Genomic DNA, 25,359 nt, shown 5'->3' with positions numbered 1-25,359 from the left:
TCTTGAATTAAATTAATTTTATTTTTTGGAACAGTAAAAACTACAAGTACCATTCACAAAAAATAATTCTATTTAAGTAAGGTAAGATCATTATATGTGACAAATTTCTTTCTGTGAGTGTTTAACACAACTTCACTATTAAAAAAAACTTAAAATAACAAGTTGTTAAGTTCAAGGATTAAATTGAAAAAAAACTTTTAGTCACACCATAAATGTAAGTTGTCACATTATCACATTAGGTGTGCCACATAGGCGCCCAGTTTAGGAATAACATAGAAAAGTTAGTTGTAAGGTCAATCTTTCGTGCTTTTTGTTGTTTAGAGATTAAATTCAAATTTTTCATTTTTCAAGTATCAACCATCAGCCGCTCACATTTTTAGAGACCAAAATAAATATTTACCTGTCATTTAAACTTTTCTTATAAAAAAGTTTTACAAATTGTATAAATAATTTTTTCAGGGCATAGCCAGTCTTGCGATAGTTTCATTCTCGATTGTGTCTATCTTTCAATCTTCATTCCACTGTAAGCAGTGATGTCCAAGATGATTTGAGGTCAGAAAATTATGAATCATAATACTTTTTTTAATTTTTAATTTTACTTGGTTCATTTTTCTTTATTATATGTCTTTTTCATTATTATTCAATTCAATTTGTTTTTTTCTATGTTTTATTGTTATTTTTCTTTTTGTTTGTTTTTAAATCTTCTTTATTTGTTTAAGTGAAATGAGAGGGGAAAAATGAAGAGAGAAATAATTAGAGGAATGTAATGAAATTCATCTACTACCTACTTTCCTATATATAAAATCTTTTTCACTTTAATATTTATCCAATTTTTATAAGAGTTTCTTTCAAAAATATGATACATTAATTATTTTTATTCTATAATATCCTTGAAATAAACTATAATTGTACAAGAACACTATAAGTAATTAATAAATTTAATATGATTAATTAAATTAATCACTTTTCGATGTGAATTAATTGAAATAGAGACAGATGTGGTATTTGTTTGAAGGGGAATGAGAAGTAGAATTTTTAAAAATTCGTAGAAATTGGAATTCGGCGTAAGAGTTGACCAATTAGATGTTTCCCTATTTTATGACAACTTCCTAGATGGTGGTCCCATTTGTGAAATGCTAGATTATGTTCGTATATCTGATACCCAATTGTTGATTAAGGACGTCCTTGTTCAATGTAGTTGGCAATGGAACAACCTGGCCACCCAATTGCCTACTGATGTTAAAGACGGATTGAGGTATATTATTTTGGATGGTAACACTGATGATCCCTTAATGTGGGACCTTCTTCTTGAGGTTGTTATTCTGCTAGTTCCGCCTAGGAGTGGATCAACCTTGAGAATATCACTCATTCTACCATTGAATAGATAATTTTGGACTTGTCTTTTTTTTTTTTTGTGATATTTCATTCTAGCAAATGTGAGATATTTACCAACATCGAGCAAATCTTAATTAAATAAAATCTTGAATTTGAATTTTGTGAATAAGAAAATATAATTAAAATGAAATTAATCATCAGCTGTTAGATACTCTGCACTAAAGTCATAGTGCCGTAACATTGATAACATTCCGGATAAGCCAGAAAGGATAGAGAGCTTACTCTGAAAACTTGGCCAGGGTAGGGTCTTGACGAATGAGAGAAGAGCGAGACTGGGTTTAAGTACTTCTGATTTGTGTGTAAGTTGCCAAGATCACGTTGAATCCCTCTTTCATCTGTTTCGTGATTGTCAGGAACTCAGACTAATCTGGCAATTTTTTATTAGCTGCAATCATGCTCAATCCCTCTTTCATCTGTTTCTTGGCCATAATGTGAACAAATCAGGTAGCAGATACTCTGTCCAAGAAAGTGTTTTATTTTTTATTTTTTTATATTCGTCTGTAATTCTTCGATTTTTTGAGACTTACTTTCTATTAATAACTTTGGAAATGAGAGATTTTCAAAGAGTATAATGTTGTTCCTAATTGTATTGCTTGTGCCTTGAAAGCTGATTTAGCGTTTCTTTTCCTAGAGGATTTTAGTCCTCCTTTTGATGTATCACAACAGAAAAAAAGAAAAGTGTCATGGTGACTCAAAAACATGTTAGATATTCAAGCAATGACACTTCATTGTCTTCTTCTATAGTTTCCTACTTCCTAGAGGTATACAACTTTAAGATAGTCTGACATTTTAACAGCTCTAGTACAATAGTTTTCACCATAAAAAGGGGTAATGCAATGGAAACTTTGTTTTTCTTCTATTTATTGGTCCCTCAAGAAAAGAAAAGAAAAAAAAAAGCACAGCTGCCAATTTATTGTTCTAGAGAAGCACAAAGCAAGAGACAAACTAAGAAAATATATGATTGACTGAGAAACATAAAACTGAAATTTATAACTGCAAGAACACTAATTAACTATAAGGTGCTCTTGATATAAAGCTAAAGCAAAACTGAAAGAATGAAAAGGAAACTCCAAAACACAATTCGATTCTCTTAGAAACAAAACATAACATACATCACAATAACATCTCTTTAAAACTTGGTCTACTGACAAATTATTCATTCATTATTAAAAATCTGAAACACTTGGGCATTTTTCAACAAAGATATCAAGGTTAGGGATTTCTTGATCCTGGCACTGAATCCTACTCAACCTTCTTTGACTGCACTGCTTCCATGCTTTCTGCACCATTTCCCTGTAAAAATTTGAACAACATTTTTGTTAATCTTCTGGTAGAAAATTCTAGATAATAGTAATCTACTAATTCTCACAGTTTTATTAGTAGGAACACAGATTGGTACAGCTTTTTCTTTTATAAATATAAATATCATGAAAGTGGTGATTAATCTTCTTAAGGGACCGTGAGCGCACACAAGATGGGAATTCCTTTCCTAACACGATTTATTTCATACTTAAGGGTCAACCAGGATTCAAATCCTGGACCACTTGGTTAAGCTACACATGCCGCTACAACTTATGTCAACTGTTGTTGGTGCTACATGGCAATTTGTTGCAACTAAATTTCCCATGTTAGAAAGAAGTTCTTAATATACTTGTCATGGACTTCAGATGAATTACAAAATCTTCAGTTCTACTAAAACCAGCAAACATACAAAGTTTGTTTCAGTAGTAAATGGTTAATAACAAAATCTTACCAGGAAAGGACGAGAAGTAACAGGTATCAAGTATATGTCATCTTTTCTTGCAACAGTCACTCCAAATTTCTCAGTCATGTCAAAGTCCTCATTTTTCATTCCATTAGGAAGCTTCCAATCCAAGTGATACAACAAAAACGCAAGAGTTAGTTCAACATTTACTAAACCAAAGGTGATGCCGGGACATATTCTTCTTCCAGCACCAAATGGAATGTACTCAAAATTACCCCCTTTGTAATCAACAGAGCTGTCAATGAATCTCTCTGGATAAAACCTCTCTGGTTCACTCCAGTAGTTTGGATCTCTTCCAATTGCCCAAGCATTAATGAATACCTTGGTTTTTACTGGTATGTCATACCCATTAATCTTACACGTCTCTTGACATTCTCTAGGAAGTATAAGAGGAGCTGGTGGGTGCAACCTTAGGGTCTCTTTGACAACAGATTTCAAATATTTGAGTTCATTGATGCAAGTTTCATCAACCCTTCCTTTAATATTGAATACCTCTCTCACCTCAACCTGTGCTGTCTTCATCACTCTTGGATTCCTTATCATCTCTGCCATTGCCCAATTTATGGTAGTAGCTATTGGCTCTACTCCACCACCGAAGATGTCCTGAAAGGATATCCAAAGAGAGAGTTAGTTATGGATTTGATTTTTCTATAGTTAGGAGTGTATTTATAGAATATAAAGTGCAGTTACAACTTACAATTGTTGATGGGAAGATCAGTTGTTTAGATTGTGATAAATTACATACATGTTTGTCGATAAAAAACAAACAAACTATGAAGTTGTTAAAATATGTCAGATTTTCTCATTAGTAGTTAAAACTTTGGACTAATCCTCTAAATTGTACCCTTCAGTTTGATGGAGTCGAATTTAATTGTATATGCAGAAGGAATCCAATCCAATAATACAACATGGAAATTGCTACACAACAGATAATTTTGAAGAGTTCATGTGTGAGATATTCTGATGTAAGTAATAAACATTTGACTAAGATCCAATTTAGACAAACTTCTCTATATGCACTTATAGGATAATAAGATAGCATAAAATGGATTTAGCTTCTACATAAGTGAAAATCAACTCATGCAGAAGTTAACTAAAACGAGCTTTTATAAAAGTTAAGTATATAATTGATTTTAGATTATGCAAGAAGCTCAGCTTATTTTAACTTCTTATATTTTTATCCTATAAATGCTTATGAAGAAGTTTACCTAAACAGACTCTAAGTTTTATAGAAAGGAGCCGGATTATGTACATGAAATAAAGGATTTACAAGATGTGGTTATCATCCTTACCGCGATTACTGCCTTGATATTGTTAATAGTTAAGCAAATGCTCTGGTTACTATCATTACCATCCTCGAATTTTAGGAGAACATCTAACAAACCTTCTTCCTCTGCTTCACCATGGCCTTCTTTGGCTTTTGACTTTGCCTCTCTGTGTTCATTGATGATGTCTTCTAGTATCTGATCAGTTCGTTGAAAAAGCGCCTCAAGGGTAGGCCTCAAACCAGTAACAAGTTGAAGCCATTTAGCAGAAGGAAACAAATCTCCTATGTTGAAACCTGCTGCAACTAGCACAGCTTGCTTTATCGCTGATATGAATTCATCTTGGTCTTTGCACCTTATGCCAAACGCAGCTCTTGTAATGATATGATACATTGATGAGTGCACTGCTTCTGTGAGGTTGATGGAAGACCCTTCTTGTGAACCAATCATTTTAACAAGATTGGTGAGCTCTTCTTCTCTAATTGGCTGGAATGAGTTGACACGTTTTTGGGAGAGAAGCTCCAAGGTGCATATTTTACGTACCTGCCTCCAATAATTTCCATAAGGTGAAAAAGCAATGTTTGTGCTTTCATAGGACATTATTTCTGAAACTAGAAAGTGAGGCCTTGATGCAAAGATGACATCATGGGTTTTCAGTATCTCCTTAGCATACTCTGCCGAGGAAACAACGATTGTGAAGATCTCCCCAAGTTGAAGATGCATCATGGGTCCATATATTTTGGCCAAGTCTCTGAATTTTTTATGTGGTGAAGATGTAACAAGTTGGTGTAAGTTTCCTACAATAGGCAGTTTCCATGGTCCTGGGGGTATGTTCAGAGATGGCTCAGTTTTCTTGAGTTTTCTCCCTAGTTTCAGCACCACAATCATGAAGAGGAAAAAGGGCAAGATAAGGGCTAATGAGTTGAGTATTTGAGAATCCATGGTGACAAAAGTGATTAGTAATAGGTTCTATCTAAAACTCATTATATATAAAGATATGCACATGGAGGGAGAATCCAAGACTTGGGAATTTTCATAAACTAATTTTAGTTTTATGTTTTCTTATATTTCATATTCGGCCAAATAATCTATTGGGTCATTATTTTTAATTTAATTATTTATCTTTTAAAAAATTTATTTTAATCATTTATTTATTTAAATTGATTCAACAAGATTCTTCGGTTAAGTTAAAGTTAATACCATCAAGGAAAAATTAAATTAACAGAAGGATTATTTTAAATTAATTTAAATAGATAAAGGACTAAAATAATTTTTTTTAAAATAAAAAATCAAATTGAACCAATAAAATAAGATAAAAGATTAAATATATTATTTAGCCTTTATTTTTTTTAAATAAAAAAGAGACCATTCACAGGTTTTGAGAGCAGCTTAATGCCGTTAATGGTAATCCAGGACTAACATATAATTTCTCCCTTCAAATATATTTTTAGTGAAAGAAATTCCAATTATATTAGCACCCGAAACGCTAACTATCATCTCCAGCAACTCTAAAATAATCATTAAACCATAGAAAGCCGAGAACACATAAAAATCATGGGAGAACAAAAACCTGACCCATGCAAAACAAGCCACTCTCTGCTAATTTTTTTTTTATTATGACACAATTTTTACTATGGTCGTTACGAAAGGTGGATCCAACAATGGGTAGACCTAACTTATTTCTATGTAAATTTGTTAAGATAAAAGCCCAAAAATAAGTTTTAGTTATTTTTTCCCGGGGTCAACTCTAAATAAAAGGAGTAGAATTAAAAAAAAAATGGTACTATTGCGGCATGAGGGGCAAGTTCATAGGCACAGCTTCTTTTAAAAATAATTATGCCTAACTAAAAGTCTCATTTTTTTATGTTATGCAATGCAATACACACACACTTTTTAAACGTTGATAGATAATGATTTGTTTATTATACACATGCAAATATTTTTTAAAATATTTTAATTGCTAACAAATTTAATTTATTAAAAAAATAATTAAAAAAATACATCATCAATAAGTTTAAAATTGATCAAGGGAATTAAAATCGTAGATTCTTTAAAATGGAGGGATGAAATGTTTTAATTAAAAAAGAGATAAACTAAAATTACAGATTTTTTTTAAAGTAGAATCCAAAATATCTCAATTAAAAAATAGAGGAACTAAAATTACAATTTAAAAAATTGAGAGAAAAAATTGTATTTCTTTTTTAGGAACCTGTTCTTATACTTAATACAACCACCAACGGCTTATGTCCTTTTCTTTCCTGCTATCTTATATGAATAAAAATTAATAAATATCGGCCCCTCTAATTGATATTTAGAAAGCATAAAAGAGAGAAGAAATAAAATTTTAAATATGATCTAAAATATAATGTGATAAATAATTGAGATAAGAAAAATAATCAATGTTAATAATGCGTTTAGAATTATAATATGTTCACTTATCTCTGTTCTTCTTATGTAGAGCAAGTTTTATACTAGTAGCAATCCACATCCATATCATATAACTAGTAATTTTAACTTAATTGGAGACAAAATGGTGGTTGTGATTTAAGTAGGACTGCATGTGGTATTAATTATTATACATGCATGCTTGTAAATCATTTGCGTATATATTAATAAAAAAATGGTACAAGATGGAAAAAAAATGAAAGAAGTCAAAACAGAAATAAAGGCAAAACTAAGTACTTGGGAAAACTCATGACTTTTAAATTTTATTTAACTAGAGATAAAATGGTTGATGTAATTTAAAGTGCAAAACATATTTGGTCTAATTACATGAATGTCCCGAATGTAGCCAAAAACCCATATTGATGGGGGTTACGAGAAACACTTCCATCAACATTAACAAATTGATGATTATGAACTAAATTCAAACACTTCATCCTTTATTGAATTAAAGAGAATTAATTCTTTCTAATTTAAATCCATAGATTTCTCATCCTTTTTTGGGATTGAATTTTGTAAGAGATCAACTTTTTAATATTTTTGTTTTTGAATTTAAATCCATACGATTTTTTTTCTTAGATTCGTATTTGGTTTTAATATTTTTTTATCGTTGTGAAAATTTCTTTTTTAGGTTTGAGGGTTTTTTTTTTTTTTTTAAATAATTTTAATTTTTAAATTTATAAAACATGCATTGGGAAGGAAGTATTTTAAGGTGTCCTGCATTTTCACTTCTTTAGAAAATGAGTTTGATTTGTTGTTTGTAGTTTTGAGCCTATATTTCAAAATATTTTTACAGAAAATATTTTCTAAATTTTAAACAAAACGTATATTTACTTTTTTTTTCTTTGAAAATAAAAATAGAAAATACTCAAATCAAACGTCACTGGTTTCTTTTACTTAAGAGATTAATTTTATATATTATTTTTACACTTTCAATCAATAAAATTAGGTTAAAATGTAATTTTTGTCTCCCTAATTTATTTGGGATTTTAATCTCTCTATTTGTTAATTGAGACATGTTACCCCTTATTTTTAAAAAATTCATAATTTTAGTTTTCTTATTTTTTAATTGAGACATTTTATTTGTCACTTTTAAAAAACCTACAATTTTAGTCCTCTTTGTCAATCTGAGACTTGAATATATACTCTTTTAATTCTTTATTATTAAATTAAGCTAGTTAGAAATCAAATAATTAAAAAAATTTATCATGTGGATAATAAATAAACACTATCAATTAATATTTATAAGACACAAATTGTGAAGTTTTTAAATGCGGGGAACAAAATGCCTCAATTAAAAATAGAGGGCTAAAATTTTAAACTTTTTAAAAGAAAGAATAAAATGTCTCAATTAAAAAATAAGAGAACTAAAATTACATATTTGAGAAAATAGGAGAACCAAAAAAATGCAGTTTAGCCATTTAATTACCTAAATCGATTATACTATTTTATTAATTTCTCACTATCACTCAATTTTAACATAATTTTTATTGACTATAAGTGTAAAAATAATATATAAAAATAATCTCTTAACTAAAAGAGGAAAGTGAAGTGAAGTGTTTTTTGTTTTTATTTTTAAAGAAAAAAAAAATAAGAGTAAAAATATATTTATTTAAAATTTAAAAAATATTTTCTAAAAAAAAGCCCAAATTTGAAAACAATAAATCAATGCATTTTCTAAAAAAAGTGAAAATCTGATGACACCTTAAAATACTTTCTTCTCAATACAAATTTTCTAAATCTTGAAAATAAAAAAAAATATTTTCAAAAAATGAAAATAAAAAATAAAAACAAAATAAATACTCAAACCTAAAAATGAAATTATTTTCTAAATTGTTTGAGTTAATTGGTTGTTGCAACAAGTCTGGACTCAAGTTCATGAAATCGATATGGAACTAAACTAATCAATTTTGGTTGACTAGACTTGTGCATGTATAAAACTGGACCATCAATGTCACAAGTGAGGAATCCATTCATGAAACCGATATGTAACTAATTAAAATTATTAATAATGTTGGTTGACTTGTGCGAACATATAAAACTGAATCTTAATGAATATTAACAAGTTTTGACCTATAACTATTAATGACTTGTCGATCTGCATCACTGCATGGAAGCGCCTTCATGGGTCACAGCTGCAGATAGATACGAATACTTCAACTTCGAGCTAGGGAGAGAGGGACAAGTGGAAATGGGAGGGACAAGTGGAATCCTACTTTGTTTCAAACATTTCTAATGTCATACCCTGAATGGATAATTTGTCGGGTATATAAAGATTTTAATTAAAATTAGAATGGGTTTGAAAATATATTTTAGTTAATTTTTAGTTTTTTTATTAGTTAAAAAAAGTTTGTTGTGTTTTATGAGATATTGTTACTTGAAGTAACATTTTATAAAATGATAATTTTAATTTTTCATATTTTTTTTTCTTAAATATTTATTAGATTTTTTTAATCTTTTTTATTTAAGATAAAATTTTATTATTTTTATTTTTATATAATTTTATATTTTTCAATTACTTTGATAAATAATTTTATCAAAATACTTATGATTCAATTAATTTTTCAATTTTGATCTGCACTAACTGACTTCTCAATTTACAATTAATTTTATCAAATATAATCTTGAACTGCTTATCAAGGTAGAACACTGATTAATTCTAATAGGAGATAAGACAACACTCATGCTCTGTTTGGCGGGAAAGAAATAGGGTGAATTTAAAAGTGTTTAGTCTTGGATTTTCCTTATATGCATTGCATATCTATGACAAAAATTGCTCAGCAGTTATTATGGAAATAGCATAGGACGAATCAGAATAAGTTGTCATATTTCTATAACCTAAATTTAATCTTCTTGTTACCCTCTAAAAATTGTCACAAGCTAAGTAAAATAAATGTCTGTTTAAGCCAAACAAATCAGAAATCCAATTTCTATGTATATAGTTATCCCGAATCTAGCCTCCTGATGCAATGCATTTATTTCCATCATTACATAGCATTTTGATCAAAAGTCACATTCAAATATTTTGCATTTAGGTCTTAGTTTTAGCTTGTTTTCATTGTTTTTCCTTCTTTTAATTTAGAATTTGCTATAACGTTTTGTGTCTTTTGTTGTTAACATAAGGTGTTTTGGGCAAGGAAACACTTAAATTAAATTAATCCATAAAAAGAATACTAATCTAAATTAAAATTAATTCTTAAAATTATTAATTAACATATTTTATTTAATTAATATATTTACTAAAAACATAAGAGTATGATATTTAAATTCAAATAATTTTTGGAGTTTTACTTACACAGAGTAATTGTAGGTAGAAGTTTTTTACTTTTAATTTTAATGAATTTATCTACGCCAAATAATTGCAGATACAAGTTATTGAAATTTACCTACATTAATTAATTGTAAGTAAAAGTATTTTTGAGTTTTAACTATACTAATTTATATATGTAGACAAAAGGCATCCCATAGGTCATTTTTTTTTGTAATGTCTTACAAGCCCAGCAAGTGTTGAAATTCCATAGTGGGTATTATAGAGGAACGGGAAAGGCAAAAGAAGTTCGGTCGCATCATGGGATCGTGTGTGAGCGTCATGACCGAGGCACCACCCACATAACTCCCTAGCTAACAAAGGTACGTGTATATAATTAACAAAAAGATCAACATGCCTTCTCCAAGAACCACACACCCAAATCTTCCCACCGAAATAAAAATTTTAATCACCCATCAAGAATATGTTATGTGGTTGGCAGTTTTGTTGAAATTGTTCCAATTTGAGTGGAACGATCCCCTAAGAAAGGGGATAAAGACTTGGGAAAATTTTTACTGAATATTTGCTTAAATTCATTTCAGAATACCAATTACAATAAATAATAGTTTCCAATAACTACCTCCCTAATAATTAGGAAGTGGATACAGTTTCCACTTTTCCACTACACAACACTTAACTGAAAGTAAAATAACTGTGGAATAACTACTAATATTAATATATTACATCATTTAATCATAATTATTAGTAAACATAATAATTGTGATGTGCAGGAGGCTTCACAATTCGTTTGGGCCTATTTGCAGCAATGGAAGGCCCACTATTGGAGATAGGTTCATGCTCAATTTCTGGCGCATTTGTATCATTACCCATATCTCCAAAATAGATCTTGCCCTCAAGATCAAAGTCAGGAAAGGAATGCACGATGGCAGCCCTAGATTCCCAAGTAGCTTCAGCTGGCGTTTGTCCCTCCCAGTGTACCAGGACTTCTTCCCTTGAATCGTGCTCCTGAGGTAATGTACGACGACCAATAATTGCTTAGGGTTTGGTTCGAGAAGGTGCGACGACGGCTGTCACGGGAAGAGGAAGGATTTGCGTGTCTGGTGTTTTGATGCAGGGTTTCAGAAGTGAAACATGAAATACAGGGTGGATGCGCGCTGTAGAGGGTAATTCCAGCTCGTATGCCACTGGTCCGATGCGGTGAAGGATGCGAAAGGGTCCGTAAAACCGCTTTGCAAGCTTTTGAGAAGAACGGCGGTGCACTGACACTTGACGATAGGGTTGAAGCTTCAGGTAAACCCAATCCTCTTCTGCAAATTCTTTGTCTCTTCTCTTTGAATTCACCTGCTGAATCATGCGATGTTGTGCTCTGTGTAGATTATTTTTGAGTAGCTGCAATATGTCACTTCTCTTGGCTAAATTCTCATCAATGGCTGCAATTTTGGAGGAGCCCGCAACATAGGAAGTGAGGGACGGCGGAGCACGGCCATAGAGAGCCTCAAACGGAGTCATGCCAATGGCTGAATGATGAGATGTGTTGTACCAAAACTTCGCAAGCGAAAGGAAACGGGTCCATTGTTGAGGTTCTTCACTGACAAAGCACCGGAGATATGTTTCAAGGCAGAGCGATTCAGGACCTCAGTTTGACCATCGGTTTGAGGATGATATGAACTGCTAAATGCCAAGGTAGTACCCAAAGATTTGAATAATTCCTTCCAAAATTTTCTAATGAAAATTCTGTCTCGATCACTAACAATTGTCTTTGGGGTACCATGAAGGCGGTGGATTTCAGAAAGGAACACAGATGCGAGATAAGATGCTGTAAAGTGAGTAGGCAAGGCGATAAAGTGTGCATACTTGGTTAGGCGGTCAACCACGACCCAAATGACTGTCTTGTTAGACGAAACATGTAAGTTGGTGACGAAGTCCATAGAGATATCTTCCCAAACCTGTTGTGGAACTGGAAGTGGTTGCAAGAGGCCATAAGGGGGTTGGGTGCTATATTTGTTGTAATGACAAATGGAACAGCTATTGATGAAGTGCTTCACATCTGCATACATGCCAGGCCAGTAAAATACAGCTGATAAGCGAGATATGGTAGCCTTAATACCTGAGTGACCCCCCAAAGGTGATGAGTGGTATTCCTCCAGCAAGGATGGAATGATGGCAGCTTCCTGTGGTATGAAAATTCTTTCGTGAAAGTAAAGAATACCGGCTCTATAACTAAAGTTCCGTTGCATGGTTGAGCTTTCACAGAGTTTTGTTAACAATTGTTTTCCAGCAGGATGTGCTGCATAGAATTGCTGGAGTTGATTGAACAATGGAAAAATGGGAGAACTTACAGTAGCACAAAGTCCAGTGGATGCTTCCGGCATGCGGGACAGGACATCAGCGACGAAATTCTCTTTGCCAGGTTTGAAATGGATCTCAAAATTGTAACCAATGAGCTTAGTTAACCATTTCTGTTGCTCCGGAGTCTGAATAGTTTGTGTTAATAAATTCTTGAGACTTTTGTGATCCGTATAAATGCGGAACGTATTTCCCAACAAATATTTACGCCATTTTTTTATTGCTTCTGTGACAGCAAACAATTCACGGACATAAGCAGAAGAAGAACATAGCCGAGGGCACATTTTACGGCTGAAGTAGGCAATTGGGTGGCCTTGTTGGGAGAGGACAACACCTACTGCCACACCAGAAGCATCTGTAGTCACCTCAAAAGGAAGATTAAAATCAAGTAATGCCAAAACTGGTAGATTAGTCATAGCATGCTTGAGTTTTGTGAATGCTTCCTCTGCTTTAGAAGTCCACATTAATGTTGGAGCTTTAAGTAAATCTGTAAGGGGCCTGCAATAGTTGCATAATGCTGCACAAAGCGTCGATAAAAACCAGTGAGACCGAGGAAGGCTCGGAGAGCCGTGAGGGACTTTGGAGTTGGCCATGCCAAGATGTCCTGCACCTTTGTAAGGTCAGCTTGTACTCCATTCCCTGAAATAATGTGACCTAGATAATCCACTGAACAAACACCAAAATTACACTTAGAAAGTTTAGCATAAAAATGGTTATCAAGTAGTAGCTGCAAAACTTGCTGTAAGTGAGTTAGATGGGCAGACCAAGTAGGACTATAAATTAGGATATCATCAAAGAAAACCAATACGAATTTGCAAAGGAAAGGCCTAAGTAAATCATTCATGGCTGCCTGAAAGGTTGATGGCGCAATAGTAAGCCCAAAGGGCATAACTAAAAACTCATAATGGCCATCAAAGGTTCGAAAACCAGTTTTTGGGATGTCCTCTTGAGCCAACCGAATTTGATGATAACCGGACCGCAAATCAATTTTAGAGAAAAATTGGGCACCCTGTAATTCATCCAACAGTTCATCAATTGTTGGGATAGGAAAACGATCCCGAATAGTGATTGCATTTAGTGCTCTATAGTCAACACAAAAGCGCCATGACCCATCTTTCTTTTTAACCAACAAAATCGGGGAGGAATAGGGGCTGGTACTTGGTCGAATGATCCCCTGTTGTAGCATATCAGCTATCATGGAAGTCATGGCTTCCTTCTGAAAATGAGGGTAACGATATGGTTTAATGTTGATGGGGTTGGAGTGGGGCTTTAGGTGGATATGGTGGTCATGGGGTCGGTTTGGGGGTAGACCATGGGGAATAGAAAAAATGGGTGAGTAACGATGTAGTAGTTGGGTAATGTCAGGGTGGAATGAGTCAAGGGTGGGTTGTTCGTCTCTAGATAAGGAGTGTGTTTGTGGTGTGGAAGGTGGGGGTAAGGAGTCAGCAAGTAGCATGGTAATGGTGTGAATGGTAGCAACAGACTCAGTGTGTATCATGCGATTTAGTTGGGGTAAGGTGGCCAGGGATAGAGAAGGGGAAGTTGTACCATGAAGTGTTACTAGGACTCCATTATGGTAAAATTGCATTGATGGTATAATATAATCAAAAACAAATGGTCCCAAAGTTTGTAACCACTGGACACCCAGAACAATGTCAACCCCTTGAATAGGTAAAACATAGAGGGACACCACAAAGCAATGTTCAACTACTGTCAAAGGAACATCTGTACACAAACCATCACATTTTAAATGAGCACCATTACCCACCATAACAGCAAAAGATGGCAGATTTTGAGTGGGTAAACGCAATAAGGTTGCAACTCTTGGCTGAATAATGTTGTGTGAACTTCCGGTGTCCACCAAGACTGAGACATAATGACCATTTATACGCGCATAAAAGCGTAGTGTTCTAGGTGAGGGCTGGCCAGAAACGGCTTGCAGTGACAGGTGAAATTGTTCGGGGTTGGTGTAAGTAGGTGGGGTTTCAGAATGGAGAAGGAATGCAGAGGGGGTGGGAGGGGTTGTTTCTGAATTGGTTAGAGGAGGTACATCATCTGAGATGTGATCAGAATGAGGATCGGGAGGGTCAGATGGGGAAAGTAGTAGTAGCATCCCTTTGTTTTTGCAACGGTGGCCCCTATGGTATCGTTCATCACAATTAAAACATAATCCTTTGGCTCGATGGTCATCCATTTCAGTTTTGGATAACAAACGAATTTGTGGGGTAGTGGGTTTGGGGGAGGGTGGTGCTGGTAAGGCTAGGAGAGGCTGTGAAGGGTGTTGGATTAGGCGAGGTTGTGGTGGTGGATTGGGCAATAGAGGCAGTATGGATTTAGGTTGAGTGGGGCGAGGGCTGTAGGTGAAACTAGGTTTGGATGCTAACAATTTGGATTCAACCAATTTGGCCAAGCCAATTGCTTGTGAAATTGTGACAGGTTGTAGTATGGCAAGTTCATTTTGGATTTCTGGACGTAAACCAAAAATGAAACAATCGAGGATGGAGTGATGCGGCAAGCCAGTCACACGGTTGCAAAGACGCTCAAAATCATGTTGGTACTCAAGAACGGTTGCTGTTTGCTGTAGTTTGAAAAGGGCCTGTTGATGGTTTTCATATGCAAAGGGGCCGAAGCGAAGTTCCATAGCACGGGTAAACTCCTTCCATGTTGAAATCAAATGGTTATTGTGCATCCACTGATACCAACCGAGGGCGTCGCCAGTCATGTAACATGAAATTCGAGAGAGGCGTTGAGTAGGAGTGATTGAATAATGATTGAAAAATTGCTCTGCTTGGAATAGCCATTCTATTGGATTTGAGCCATCAAAGGGTTGTAGTATAAGTTTTGGTGGTTTGATTGTTTGGTCAGTTGGTTGGGTGGATGAGGAGGAAGAAGAGTCAGATTTGGTTTGTCAGTGTTCAAAGTTACTAAGGTAGGATTCATGTCTTTGGTCTTGGTGTACTTTGAATTCTTGGAAGGCTGTTGTAAGGGCTGCAATGGATTCCTATAGTTGCTGTAAATCCTGGGAACGTGTATTCATGTTCAAATGAATGAAAGCACCAATGTTATGTGGTTGGCAGTTTTGTTGAAATTGTTCCAATTTGAGTGGAACGATCTCCTAAGAAAGGGGATAAAGACTAGGGAAATTTTTTACTTAATATTTGCTTAAATTCATTTCAGAATACCAATTACAATAAATAATAGTTTCCAATAACTACCTCCCTAATAATTAGGAACTGGAGACAATTTCCACTTTTCCCCTACACAACACTTAATTGAAAGTAAAATAACTGTGAAATAATTACTAATATTAATATATTACATCATTTAATTATAATTATTACTAAACATAATAATTGTGATGTGCAGGATGCTTCACAATTCGTTTGGGCCTATTTGCAGCAATGGAAGACCCACTATTAGAGATAGGATAGGTTCATGCTCAATTTCTGGCACATTCATATCAGAATGCCAAACAACCAACCTTATCCAACATTGTTCCATAAAAATGCCTCCACCGTTCTCAACTTTACTCCCTCCTGTATTTGTACTGAAAAATTATTAGATGGTTAAGAATCACACCCTATTCATGGTCCAGCCATCTAAGAAACTCACTAAATATAAACTAACAGAAAGCTCACGGTGTTAACAAAAGAGAGCATCTCACATATTTAAGTAAATCAATTCATAAAAACAATAAATTACAATTAAAAAACAAAGAGACTTTTACGCCATTAACGATTTCCTTTGTTCCAAATAATTTGGCTCCCCAGAAACTCTATTCCAAAATGAAGAAAATCCTTTCACTTTTGGAAGCTATTCCTTTTCAGAACTATTTCCTTTGTTTATGATTAGCAATAATTTTTCAAATATTAAAACCTTGTTGTTTGTTAAAGTCAATTTCAAAATTTTAAAACGCTAGTTAATGTTAGTTTTTATTTTTTATTTTATTTTTAAAGAGGTGGCAAATTTTCCACATGTCAAAGACTTATTGATTAGGACCATGAATGAATGATATGGTGGTCAACCACCTAATAATTTCTCCTCTTGAACATCTTTTTGGAACCTGCTAAGCCTACACGAGAACCAGATGAAAAGATTTGAGGCCTGAATCACTGTTGGTAAGCCTCCTGAATCACTGACTATGGGGATACTTGCTTTGAGCAAAACTGTTATTTTAGTCAGTGTATGATTTTAATAGACGATGGGTATTTCGTTCCATCAAAATACCCCACAATTGACAATTTTAAAAGGGATGGAATTTAGTATAAATATAAATTTTTAGATGTTTTAGGCACTGGGAGCATATTTTGTTTAATATCTTGAATCTTGATATTGAATTAACAAATAGACTTTTTATATGTTGATATTAAATCAACAGACTGACAGATGGACCAACAGAACATTTTCATATTCACACGCCTATTCTGCCCCTCATGAATTTATCATGTGTAGTTTTTGTTAATGAAATTTGGTTTTTAGCTTCTATGCTCATGATAACTGAAATTATCAACGAGGAAGCGTAAAACTACCTTTATATTATTTGGAAATTGGAATGTGAATAGTTAACTATGTTGCATCAAAAAGAAAAGAAAATTTTGCTGACATTTCATACTATTGCGCAGATGATTTATACAGACAGGATATGATGCTGGTGCATTGCTACCCATCAGTCTATTTTTTTTTTTCTTTTTAACAAGCTAGAGAATTTCATTCAAATAAATGGACCAAGATGTGCAGAAAACAGAAAAATCTGATTTACTGCGAGAGACCTGCAGTCAAATAGATGCACACTTGCCTGCCTTATACAAATTCCTAACCAATAACAAATAAAGGACATGTCCCTCCAAATGACAGCACTCCCCCAACAAATAAAGGATAACCTTGGGCACACCTTGTTGAAATCAAACGTAGCTTTGAAATTTGACACTTCATGTATGTCGGACTTCGGCTCCAAATCTCAAACTAACCCAAACAATCAAAATTGCTTCCAAGTACATTGTCTAGTAAGTTTTTGACATCCTCTTGGCACCATGGTAAACCATTTGTATTGAATAAACACACCCAAGTCAACTTCTCAGGCAACCAAAAAGACCTAAATTGGAATTCCTCAACTTCACGCAACAATTACAAAACAACTTTAGCTCTCGCACATTGAAGACTAAATAAAGCATTTGTGAGGCGAGTCACCACAGTCCCCATCCAAGCTTGTCAAGGATCTAGCAGAAATTCATTCAAACCACCACCTATAATCTAATCAGAATTTTCCCCTGGAGGCGCCATCGTGTGCCACATTGCAAAATAAAAACAACTCCTAGTATCAGCAAACAGCCCCAATCTTCATACAACAATCACAGTATCACACCATATGTTAGCAACCCATGTATTAGCTAACACCTTTATCATACACACCCTCTACTATACATTCTGAAAAAGTGTGAATGTCACAAGCTTTGTGAATATCAAATTTGAAAGATAGGGGATATATTTTTCGTATAGTACCCTTTGAAAACTAAGGATCACATTATAAATAAAGGATCTACATTTGATAAAGTCACTGTATACAAGACTAATCAAATCAGAAGAGCCTCTCATAGTATAGTAGAAAGGATTTTAGTGATGATTTTGTAGATTACAAGCTATTGGTCTGCGGTATGGGATTTTAGTAGGATGAAATTCACAACTGTATCCTTGATTTAGGATAGATTGCAACTTGTTTTGAAGTATACTTGCACTGTGGGTATTACATTTCCTCAAATGATTCCCAACTCATTTTGTAGAAAAGGCAACTATTCAATTATGTTTGGAAGTTACAGCTCAGGTTCTACCGCAACCTTTTAATCAAGTTTTAAAATTTAATTATTTTTAGTTTTGGTGTTACCCTTTGCAGAAACACCACAGAACATGTTAATATATTCATATCTATGACACTTCAATTTCGTCACAGATCAACACATGCGACTATTACAATAGGGAGCCAAAACTAACCAATCTTGAACACATGAATTGTGGGTAGTAAAGTGATGAACAAAAAGGAAGATAAGTCTGGGTAGACGCCACTTCCAGTGAAGGAAGATAAGTCAGGGTAGACGCCACAAGGATTACCTTGATAAGTCTGATAATTGGTTCAACAAGGAACCCGGAGAGAAACTCTCACCAAATTTTATCAAAATGCCAAAAGTTTTTTCTTATTCAAAACAAAAACCAATACTTATAGTGTAGCTGAACAAAAAGATAAAAATAGACATGGGTCTTCTAAACAGTTTGGGCCAAAATTACAAAAAAAATAAATTATAACTAAAAACTTATTTAACTTGGGCCTTCAAATTAGTTTGGGCCTTCAGCAACAATTAATAGTCTTGATAGTGTCTCTGCCTCTGGGCCTTCATCCTTCTCCACTTGGGCCTTCATCCTTCTCCACTCGGGGGCTTTGTCCTTCTCCACTTGGGCCTTCGTCCTTCTCCACTTAGGCCTTTAGCCTGTATTTGGCCAGTTTCATGATTCTCATCATTCCCTCCTTCTTGGAAAACATTTGCCCTCAAATGTCTAGGATCATCACCAGGTTCAAGTACTAGTTCCTTCCTTTTCTTGTTGGCTTGCTTAGTATAACTTTCATTCTTCTTTGCAATTTGCACCTTCACTTGGTCATACAATCTTTTCACATACTCAACTTTGACCTGTGCATCCTTATGCTGAGTCTCTTGGCGCTTGTTGTTGTAAGTTGGCTTGTTAGGCAATGAAGCTTCTAGAAGGAGATCAACTTGATGTTCTATGCTTCTTGAAGGTGGCAGTCCATGAGGAATCTCCTTGGAAAAGACATCTTTAAATTCCTGCAATAAGGGTTGAACACCAGGAGAAACATAAATAGTTAACTGATTAGAATTATCACTCTCTCTCTTGTGTATCACTCTTTTCCTCGGGTGTATCACTCTTCTTTTTCATATTCCTTTGTGGTGCCTCACTATTTTTTTTCTCTTGTTCTCTCTTTTCTCTCATTCTGATTTGGTCATCACACACTTCTCTAGGGGATAGAGGTTTAAGAGTAAACGAGGAAGATTTGACTATTCGTCTGTAGGGATCTTCTTTGTTACGGTTCAACAAACGTTGCATTTGTGTAGTCCACGCGTCCAGAAATAAGCGTTGAGATTCGTCCAATTGATGATATACACCACCATTGTCAACAGCTCTTGCCATGATTAAGGAACAAATAATTTTGCAGTAAATTAAAAAAAATTCAGGACCTCACCACACTCTACTCACGTGTTTCTCTCTTTGATGGTAGTTCACTCGTGTTTGATGCTCTCAATATAGGCTTTTGTGTGATGTTTTCACTCTTGCCTTTTACCACTCACTCCCTCTTAAGTTCCTGGATGAATCAAATTAGACACACAAGGTATATAACAAGAAAGACAGTTTAATTATCACAGACTGTGTAGCAGATTTAATTTGGATAATAAATCAGATTTGATTTTGGTTAACAGATTAGACTTGATTTGGATTTAGATTTGATTTGGATAACAAATTAGACTTGATTTGGATAACAGATTAGACTTGATTTGGATAGCAGATTGGATTTGATTTGGATAACAGATTAGACTTGATTTGATTTGGATAACAAATCTGATTTGGATAACAAATTTTGATTTGATTTGATTTGGATAACAGATCAGATTTGGATAACAAATTAGATTTAATTTGGATAACAGATATGATAACAGATAAGATAATAGATAGGATAGCATATAAGATAACAGATATGACAAGTAAACTTCAAATGCTCATAACTTTTGCTACGGTTGTCCGTTTGAGGCCCACATTATATCAAAACGCTCAGAATTCAAATGAGAATCTAGATAAGGGGATTTGGTACACGATTTTCTGCCAAAAAAAGCCTCTAACTTCCTCAATTTCGTGTTCAAAGATCAAACACCCCACTTTCTTTTCTTTTCTTTTTTTTGTTTTCTTCTCTCTTTTTTTTTTCAAATTTCTACAACTTTTTTTTTTAAAACTTGAAATAAAACTCAAACAGATTTTTTTTTGACACAAAGTCTGAAAGACACTAGAAACAAGAACAACAACAAGAACACAAACATGACAAGAACAAGAACGAAACAAAGACACAAACAAGAATGCAACAAGACGCAAACAAGAAAACAAATAACAGAACAAGGACAAAACACGAACCAGGACAAATTACAAAGAAAAATAATAGGATAAGATAGAACCTGTATCAAGAGCCGAAGCTTTGATACCAGATGATGTGAACCTGACTAGGAGCGGATCGCTTGATACAGGCTTTAGAGTTTTGGATGACGCCACTTCCGGTGAAGGAAGATAAGTCAGGGTAGACATCACTTCCGGTGAAGGAAGATAAGTCCGGGTAGACGTCACTTACAGTGAAGGAAGATAAGTCAGGATAGACGCCACTTCCGGTGAAGGAAGATAAGTCTGGGTAGACGCCACTTCCAGTGAAGGAAGATAAGTCTGGGTAGACGCCACTTCTAATGAAGGAAGATAAGTCAGGGTAGACGCCACAAGGATTACCTTGATAAGTCTGATAATTGGTTCAACAAGGAACCCGGAGAGAAACTCTCACCAAATTTTATCAAAATGCCAAAAGTTTTTTCTTATTCAAAACAAAAACCAATACTTATAGTGTAGCTAAACAAAAAGATAAAAATAGACATGGGCCTTCTAAACAGGTTGGGCAAAAATTACAATAAATAAAAATTATAACTAAAAACATATTTAACTTGGGCCTTCAAATTAGTTTGGGCCTTCAGCAACAATTAATTGTCTTGATAGTGTCTCTGCCTCTGGGCCTTCATCCTTCTCCACTTAGGCCTTCATCTTTCTCCACTCGGGGGCTTTGTCTTTCTCCACTTAGGCCTTCGTCCTTCTCCACTTGGGCCTTTAGCCTGTATTTGGCCAGTTTCATGATTCTCATCATAAAGTTGACTATTGCACTCTAAAAGGATTTGTGACAAAATTAACAGAAAGAATGGATGATGAGCTAAAATCCAAAACAAATGTCTACTTAATTATGTTCATCATAATCAAAGATGTCTTCAGCACCATAGTCATCGACTCATGAAAGATGATTGTTATAATTGTTATAATGACAAACTAAAAAAGAATGGAACATATGATATAAAATGAAGAATTCTCGTATGATCTTGGAGGAAGAACATTTCTCATTCATTGGTTTAAGGATCTATGAGGAAGAGACAAAAGGAGTAGAGGAAAATTAATGAACAAAATCTATCCTAGAGTAAATTCTTTACTCAGAGGATGATGTGAGAATTTCTTGTATAAATTGGTTTCCTTAAGTGGGCAATCTTTCCTTGGCCTTTTGAACGAGTAGCATTCTTGATTCTCTTGTCAAACGATAAGTATCGGTAGCTAAGATCAATGATCCCATATATCACCATGACACTTTTTATACTTGATAAAGCAAAGCATATTAGAATATGGAAAACAAAGAATGATTCTTCCAGACAACCACTGATTACAAAAATCGGAAAAGATGAAGGACCTAATTAAAGTTTTTTATAGTTTAAGGACCTAATTATAAATTGATTAAAAATTCCTAGTCATGTTTGCACGGTCTGGAAGACAAGAACACAACATCACCCATTTGAATACACTATGAATTAGCCTTTATGAAAGTGCCAATTTTTTATTGATTAAAGAAAAGACAAAAAGACTTCCAGTTGGCATAAAAAAACAGAGACTGGTCAAAGAAGAGAAACACATGCGTGTGGAAGAGAAGCCAAGAAGGGAGTAAATTAAACACAGTTCAATGCGAGATTACATCTAGATCATCTATTTTGATCTAACAGTCATCATTTAAGTCTCTCATCTAACAGACAAGAGGAAGTTATCACATTATATTACATAATCATAATAACCTTAAATAATGGACATCTAATCCATATAATTTAATACAGTATGCATCACTTATGGTAAATTCTCTAATACTTGACTTCAATTCCGATGAATATAAAAAATATAATCATAATATCAACAGTAATCTTTCATAATATAATGAACTAAGGTTCAAATTTTCATTGAAAGAGATATTTACATTTAGTGTGGCTCAAGATTGTGGAAAACCAACAACAAGAAAAAGATATAATCATAATTATATTTCTTGATCGGTGCTCCAAGTCTGGCCGAGGACAACAGGGAGGCCTGCATGAGCTCCCCCGACCTCTCCTCCCTGTGGCTGTCAACGCCGCAATCCGCCACTCCGGGACCCGACACGAGCAGAGCTCCGCCGCCTCCGCCGCCGCAATCTCAGTCTCCTCTACAAAGGCGGTTGCAGACGCTACTAGAAGGAGCTAGAGAAAGCTGGACCTATGCAATTTTCTGGGAGTCTTCTCACGACAACTTCTCCGGCGCTACCCTTCTCCGTTGGGGCGACGGCTATTACCAGGGCGAGGAAGAGGACAAAGCCAAAGGCAAAGCTCCCAAAACGACGACGTCTGCAGAACAGGCTCGCCGCAAGAAGGTTCTTCTCGAGCTCAACTCCTTAATTTCGGGGCCCTCGGTCTCCGCCGATGACGTGGACGAAGAGGTCACCGACACCGTGTGGTTCTTTCTGCTGTCCATGACTCAGTCTTTTGCTAACGGCACCACCCTCCCGGGCCAGGCTTTTTTCAACTCGACCCCGGTCTGGGTCGCCGGGTCCGACCGGTTATCTGAATTGGCCTGCGAACGGGCCCGGCAGGGGCGGATGTATGGGCTTCGGACTCTGGTTTGCATACCTTCCGCAAACGGCGTCGTTGAACTCGCTTCCACCGAGGTGATTTTCCAGAACCCTGATCTCATGAACAAAGTGCTCGATTTGTTCAACTTCAACGCAGTGGACGGCCATCCCACTCTACCACCACGACAACGGTAACTAACCCAATTAATTAATTACTTTCATTTTTTACTGAAATAATATTAAATGATATTGTTCATGTGTTATTTAGTTACTATACATTATTAAACTGCATGATTTTACTCGGTGATGGATATTTCGGTCCTGAAAATTTCTCTAATGAAAACTAAAATTCAGAGTATTTTTTTCAATCTGTATTTAAGTTTGAATTTGAATAATTTGCATGATAAAAAATTAATTACAGATTAGTATAAATATAGATTAATGAGATAAAATATTACTTCTCATAAGAGAATAACACAAGAAAATATTTAAGTAATTACATTTATCTTTTGTCTTCTTAAATATTAAAGGTTAAAACACGTTTTTGGTTCCTAGTAAAGTTAGAAAAAAATTAGTTTTCATTTATATGGAATTTTATGTACGTTTTAATTGAGATATACTACATTTTGATATGGAATTAGATTCCGTCGATTCTCTTACTTATGTGACTAACCTATCAGCAAGGCATCGGCTGGTGTCGTTTGACTCTCTTCTTCCTCTGCAAGAAATTTGCATCGACGCATAGCTTGGTATTAGGTCCCTTAGTTTCTAACTTATAACTTGAAATAGCATTCCAAGCAAGCACAGTTTTTGACAATGATTCATCAAATAACGTTCGCGCCAAATCTATTTTATTGAGTCTGTTGTAAATAGTGGTGAGTGTTGTTAAAACAGATTGTTGCAAAATAGTACCAGACTTCACAAAACAACCCTGGATACATCAAACCAAAAGCAAATGACTAAAGGGAAAAAACACCTGAATCAACCGAGTTTAACTCCAAGTCAAAATGAAATATATTTTAATTTTATAAGGATTGAAAACATTAAAAAATTATAAGAATGAAAATTTAACTTTTTTAATTTTCTAAGGACAAACAACATATTTTAGTTAATACTAAAATAATAATTTGAAGCGAAATTAATATTAACTAATACAATTGCGGTTTATCTAAAAAAAATACAATACAATGGTGGTATAGTAATTTCAGAAATTAATTTGAAGTATTAGTCCACATTTTTATCCGTGCTTAGGTTTTATTCCCAATCCTTTTTTACTTGTCTTCATTAATTCTTTGTATTCTTCCTACAAGTACTAAACTACTAATACCATGTTATATCCTTTGTGTGCTTAATGCTTATCTCTCTTCATATGTGTTAACATTTTTCTTATAAAAACAAAGCAGAGACATTCAGAATTATTGGAGAGTAAATAGACGAAGGAGATGGGGGATTCAAAATTTTAAAAAGGTCACAATGATTGGTTGACATGACGGCCAAGTAAACCACCGTCTGTCATCCCTGCCACTTCCAACCTCTTCCTAATTCCGAAAATTCTTATTGATCTGAACCACTCAACACCATTGCTACCCTATGTTGTCTCCACCTTGCCAACTATTCTGCATTAAATTCTATAATTATCAGCCTATAAATGCTCAAAGTTAAACTCAAATCAGACCCTTAATCAAGATTAGTATGAGGAATAGTTGAAACACTAATTGATTGAAATTACTTTATTGTTCATGTTATTAGCTTTCCATTTGACTTGATTACTGGCTAGCTTGACAATCATATAAACAATCAACTATTACATTAAGAGGGATTATCCTCTTTTACGACCCTTAACATGAATACGTTGCCCTACCAATGTAATTGCTATTCAATTAACAAATAAACTTTATATTTTTTGGCATTCATATTTAATCTGTAACACATGATCACAGGAAAGAAAAGAGGTTGTGTGAAAGAGGTATGCAGAACCGTGAGAGCAGCTTAACTGAGCAATCTCGAGGCAAAGAGAAGATAAGTGATTTAAAATGCTCATGGCCCCTATCAGAAAGTTCTGATGGAGGCAGTGATAGCACATTTTCACATTCAGACGACTATTCTGGCCCCTCATGAAATTTATCATCATATATAGTTTCCATTAATGAAATTTGGTTTTTAACTTCTA

At 34.4% G+C, this 25,359-nt stretch overlaps 3 protein-coding genes across 3 annotated transcripts; 1 reads left to right on the top strand and 2 right to left on the bottom strand.

Moving 5' to 3' along the window:
- Positions 1 to 2,403: 2,403 nt before the first annotated feature.
- LOC114392820 (cytochrome P450 71D11-like) lies at positions 2,404 to 5,401 on the bottom strand. Its single transcript, XM_028354046.1, has 3 exons — positions 4,453 to 5,401; positions 3,149 to 3,763; positions 2,404 to 2,688 (listed from the first exon to the last, which is right to left on the bottom strand). The coding sequence occupies exons 1-3, from the start codon at positions 5,365 to 5,367 to the stop codon at positions 2,638 to 2,640; spliced, it is 1,581 nt and encodes a 526-aa protein (XP_028209847.1). The 5' UTR covers positions 5,368 to 5,401; the 3' UTR covers positions 2,404 to 2,637.
- Positions 5,402 to 12,944: 7,543 nt separating this feature from the next.
- On the bottom strand, positions 12,945 to 15,203 carry LOC114391685. Its single transcript, XM_028352660.1, has one exon. The coding sequence runs from the start codon at positions 15,201 to 15,203 to the stop codon at positions 12,945 to 12,947; it is 2,259 nt and encodes a 752-aa protein (XP_028208461.1).
- Positions 15,204 to 22,507: 7,304 nt separating this feature from the next.
- Positions 22,508 to 25,359, top strand: LOC114392771 (transcription factor MYC2-like). The gene is made up of 2 exons (XM_028353995.1): positions 22,508 to 23,380; positions 25,130 to 25,359. The coding sequence occupies exons 1-2, from the start codon at positions 22,677 to 22,679 to the stop codon at positions 25,305 to 25,307; spliced, it is 882 nt and encodes a 293-aa protein (XP_028209796.1). The 5' UTR covers positions 22,508 to 22,676; the 3' UTR covers positions 25,308 to 25,359.

This window comes from Glycine soja, chromosome 17, assembly GCF_004193775.1.
Source record: "Glycine soja cultivar W05 chromosome 17, ASM419377v2, whole genome shotgun sequence".
NCBI classification, from domain to species: Eukaryota; Viridiplantae; Streptophyta; class Magnoliopsida; order Fabales; family Fabaceae; genus Glycine; species Glycine soja.
Note: the sequence above shows the minus strand (reverse complement) of the source record. Positions and strands in the feature narration are given on the sequence as shown.

What these genes read in the sequence shown, in the direction of transcription:
- LOC114392820 (XM_028354046.1), bottom strand. Translation starts at nt 5,367, where the DNA reads ATGGATTCTCAAATACTCAACTCATTAGCCCTTATCTTGCCCTTTTTC. An exon ending in ATATCAAGGCAGTAATCGCG is followed by an intron (nt 3,764 to 4,452) that starts GTAAGGATGATA and finishes ATATCCTTTCAG; the next exon opens with GACATCTTCGGTGGTGGAGT. An exon ending in TTACTTCTCGTCCTTTCCTG is followed by an intron (nt 2,689 to 3,148) that starts GTAAGATTTTGT and finishes AAATTTTTACAG; the next exon opens with GGAAATGGTGCAGAAAGCAT.
- LOC114392771 (XM_028353995.1), top strand. Translation starts at nt 22,677, where the DNA reads ATGAGCTCCCCCGACCTCTCCTCCCTGTGGCTGTCAACGCCGCAATCC. An exon ending in ACTCTACCACCACGACAACG is followed by an intron (nt 23,381 to 25,129) that starts GTAACTAACCCA and finishes ACATGATCACAG; the next exon opens with GAAAGAAAAGAGGTTGTGTG.
- LOC114391685 (XM_028352660.1), bottom strand. Translation starts at nt 15,203, where the DNA reads ATGACTGGCGACGCCCTCGGTTGGTATCAGTGGATGCACAATAACCAT.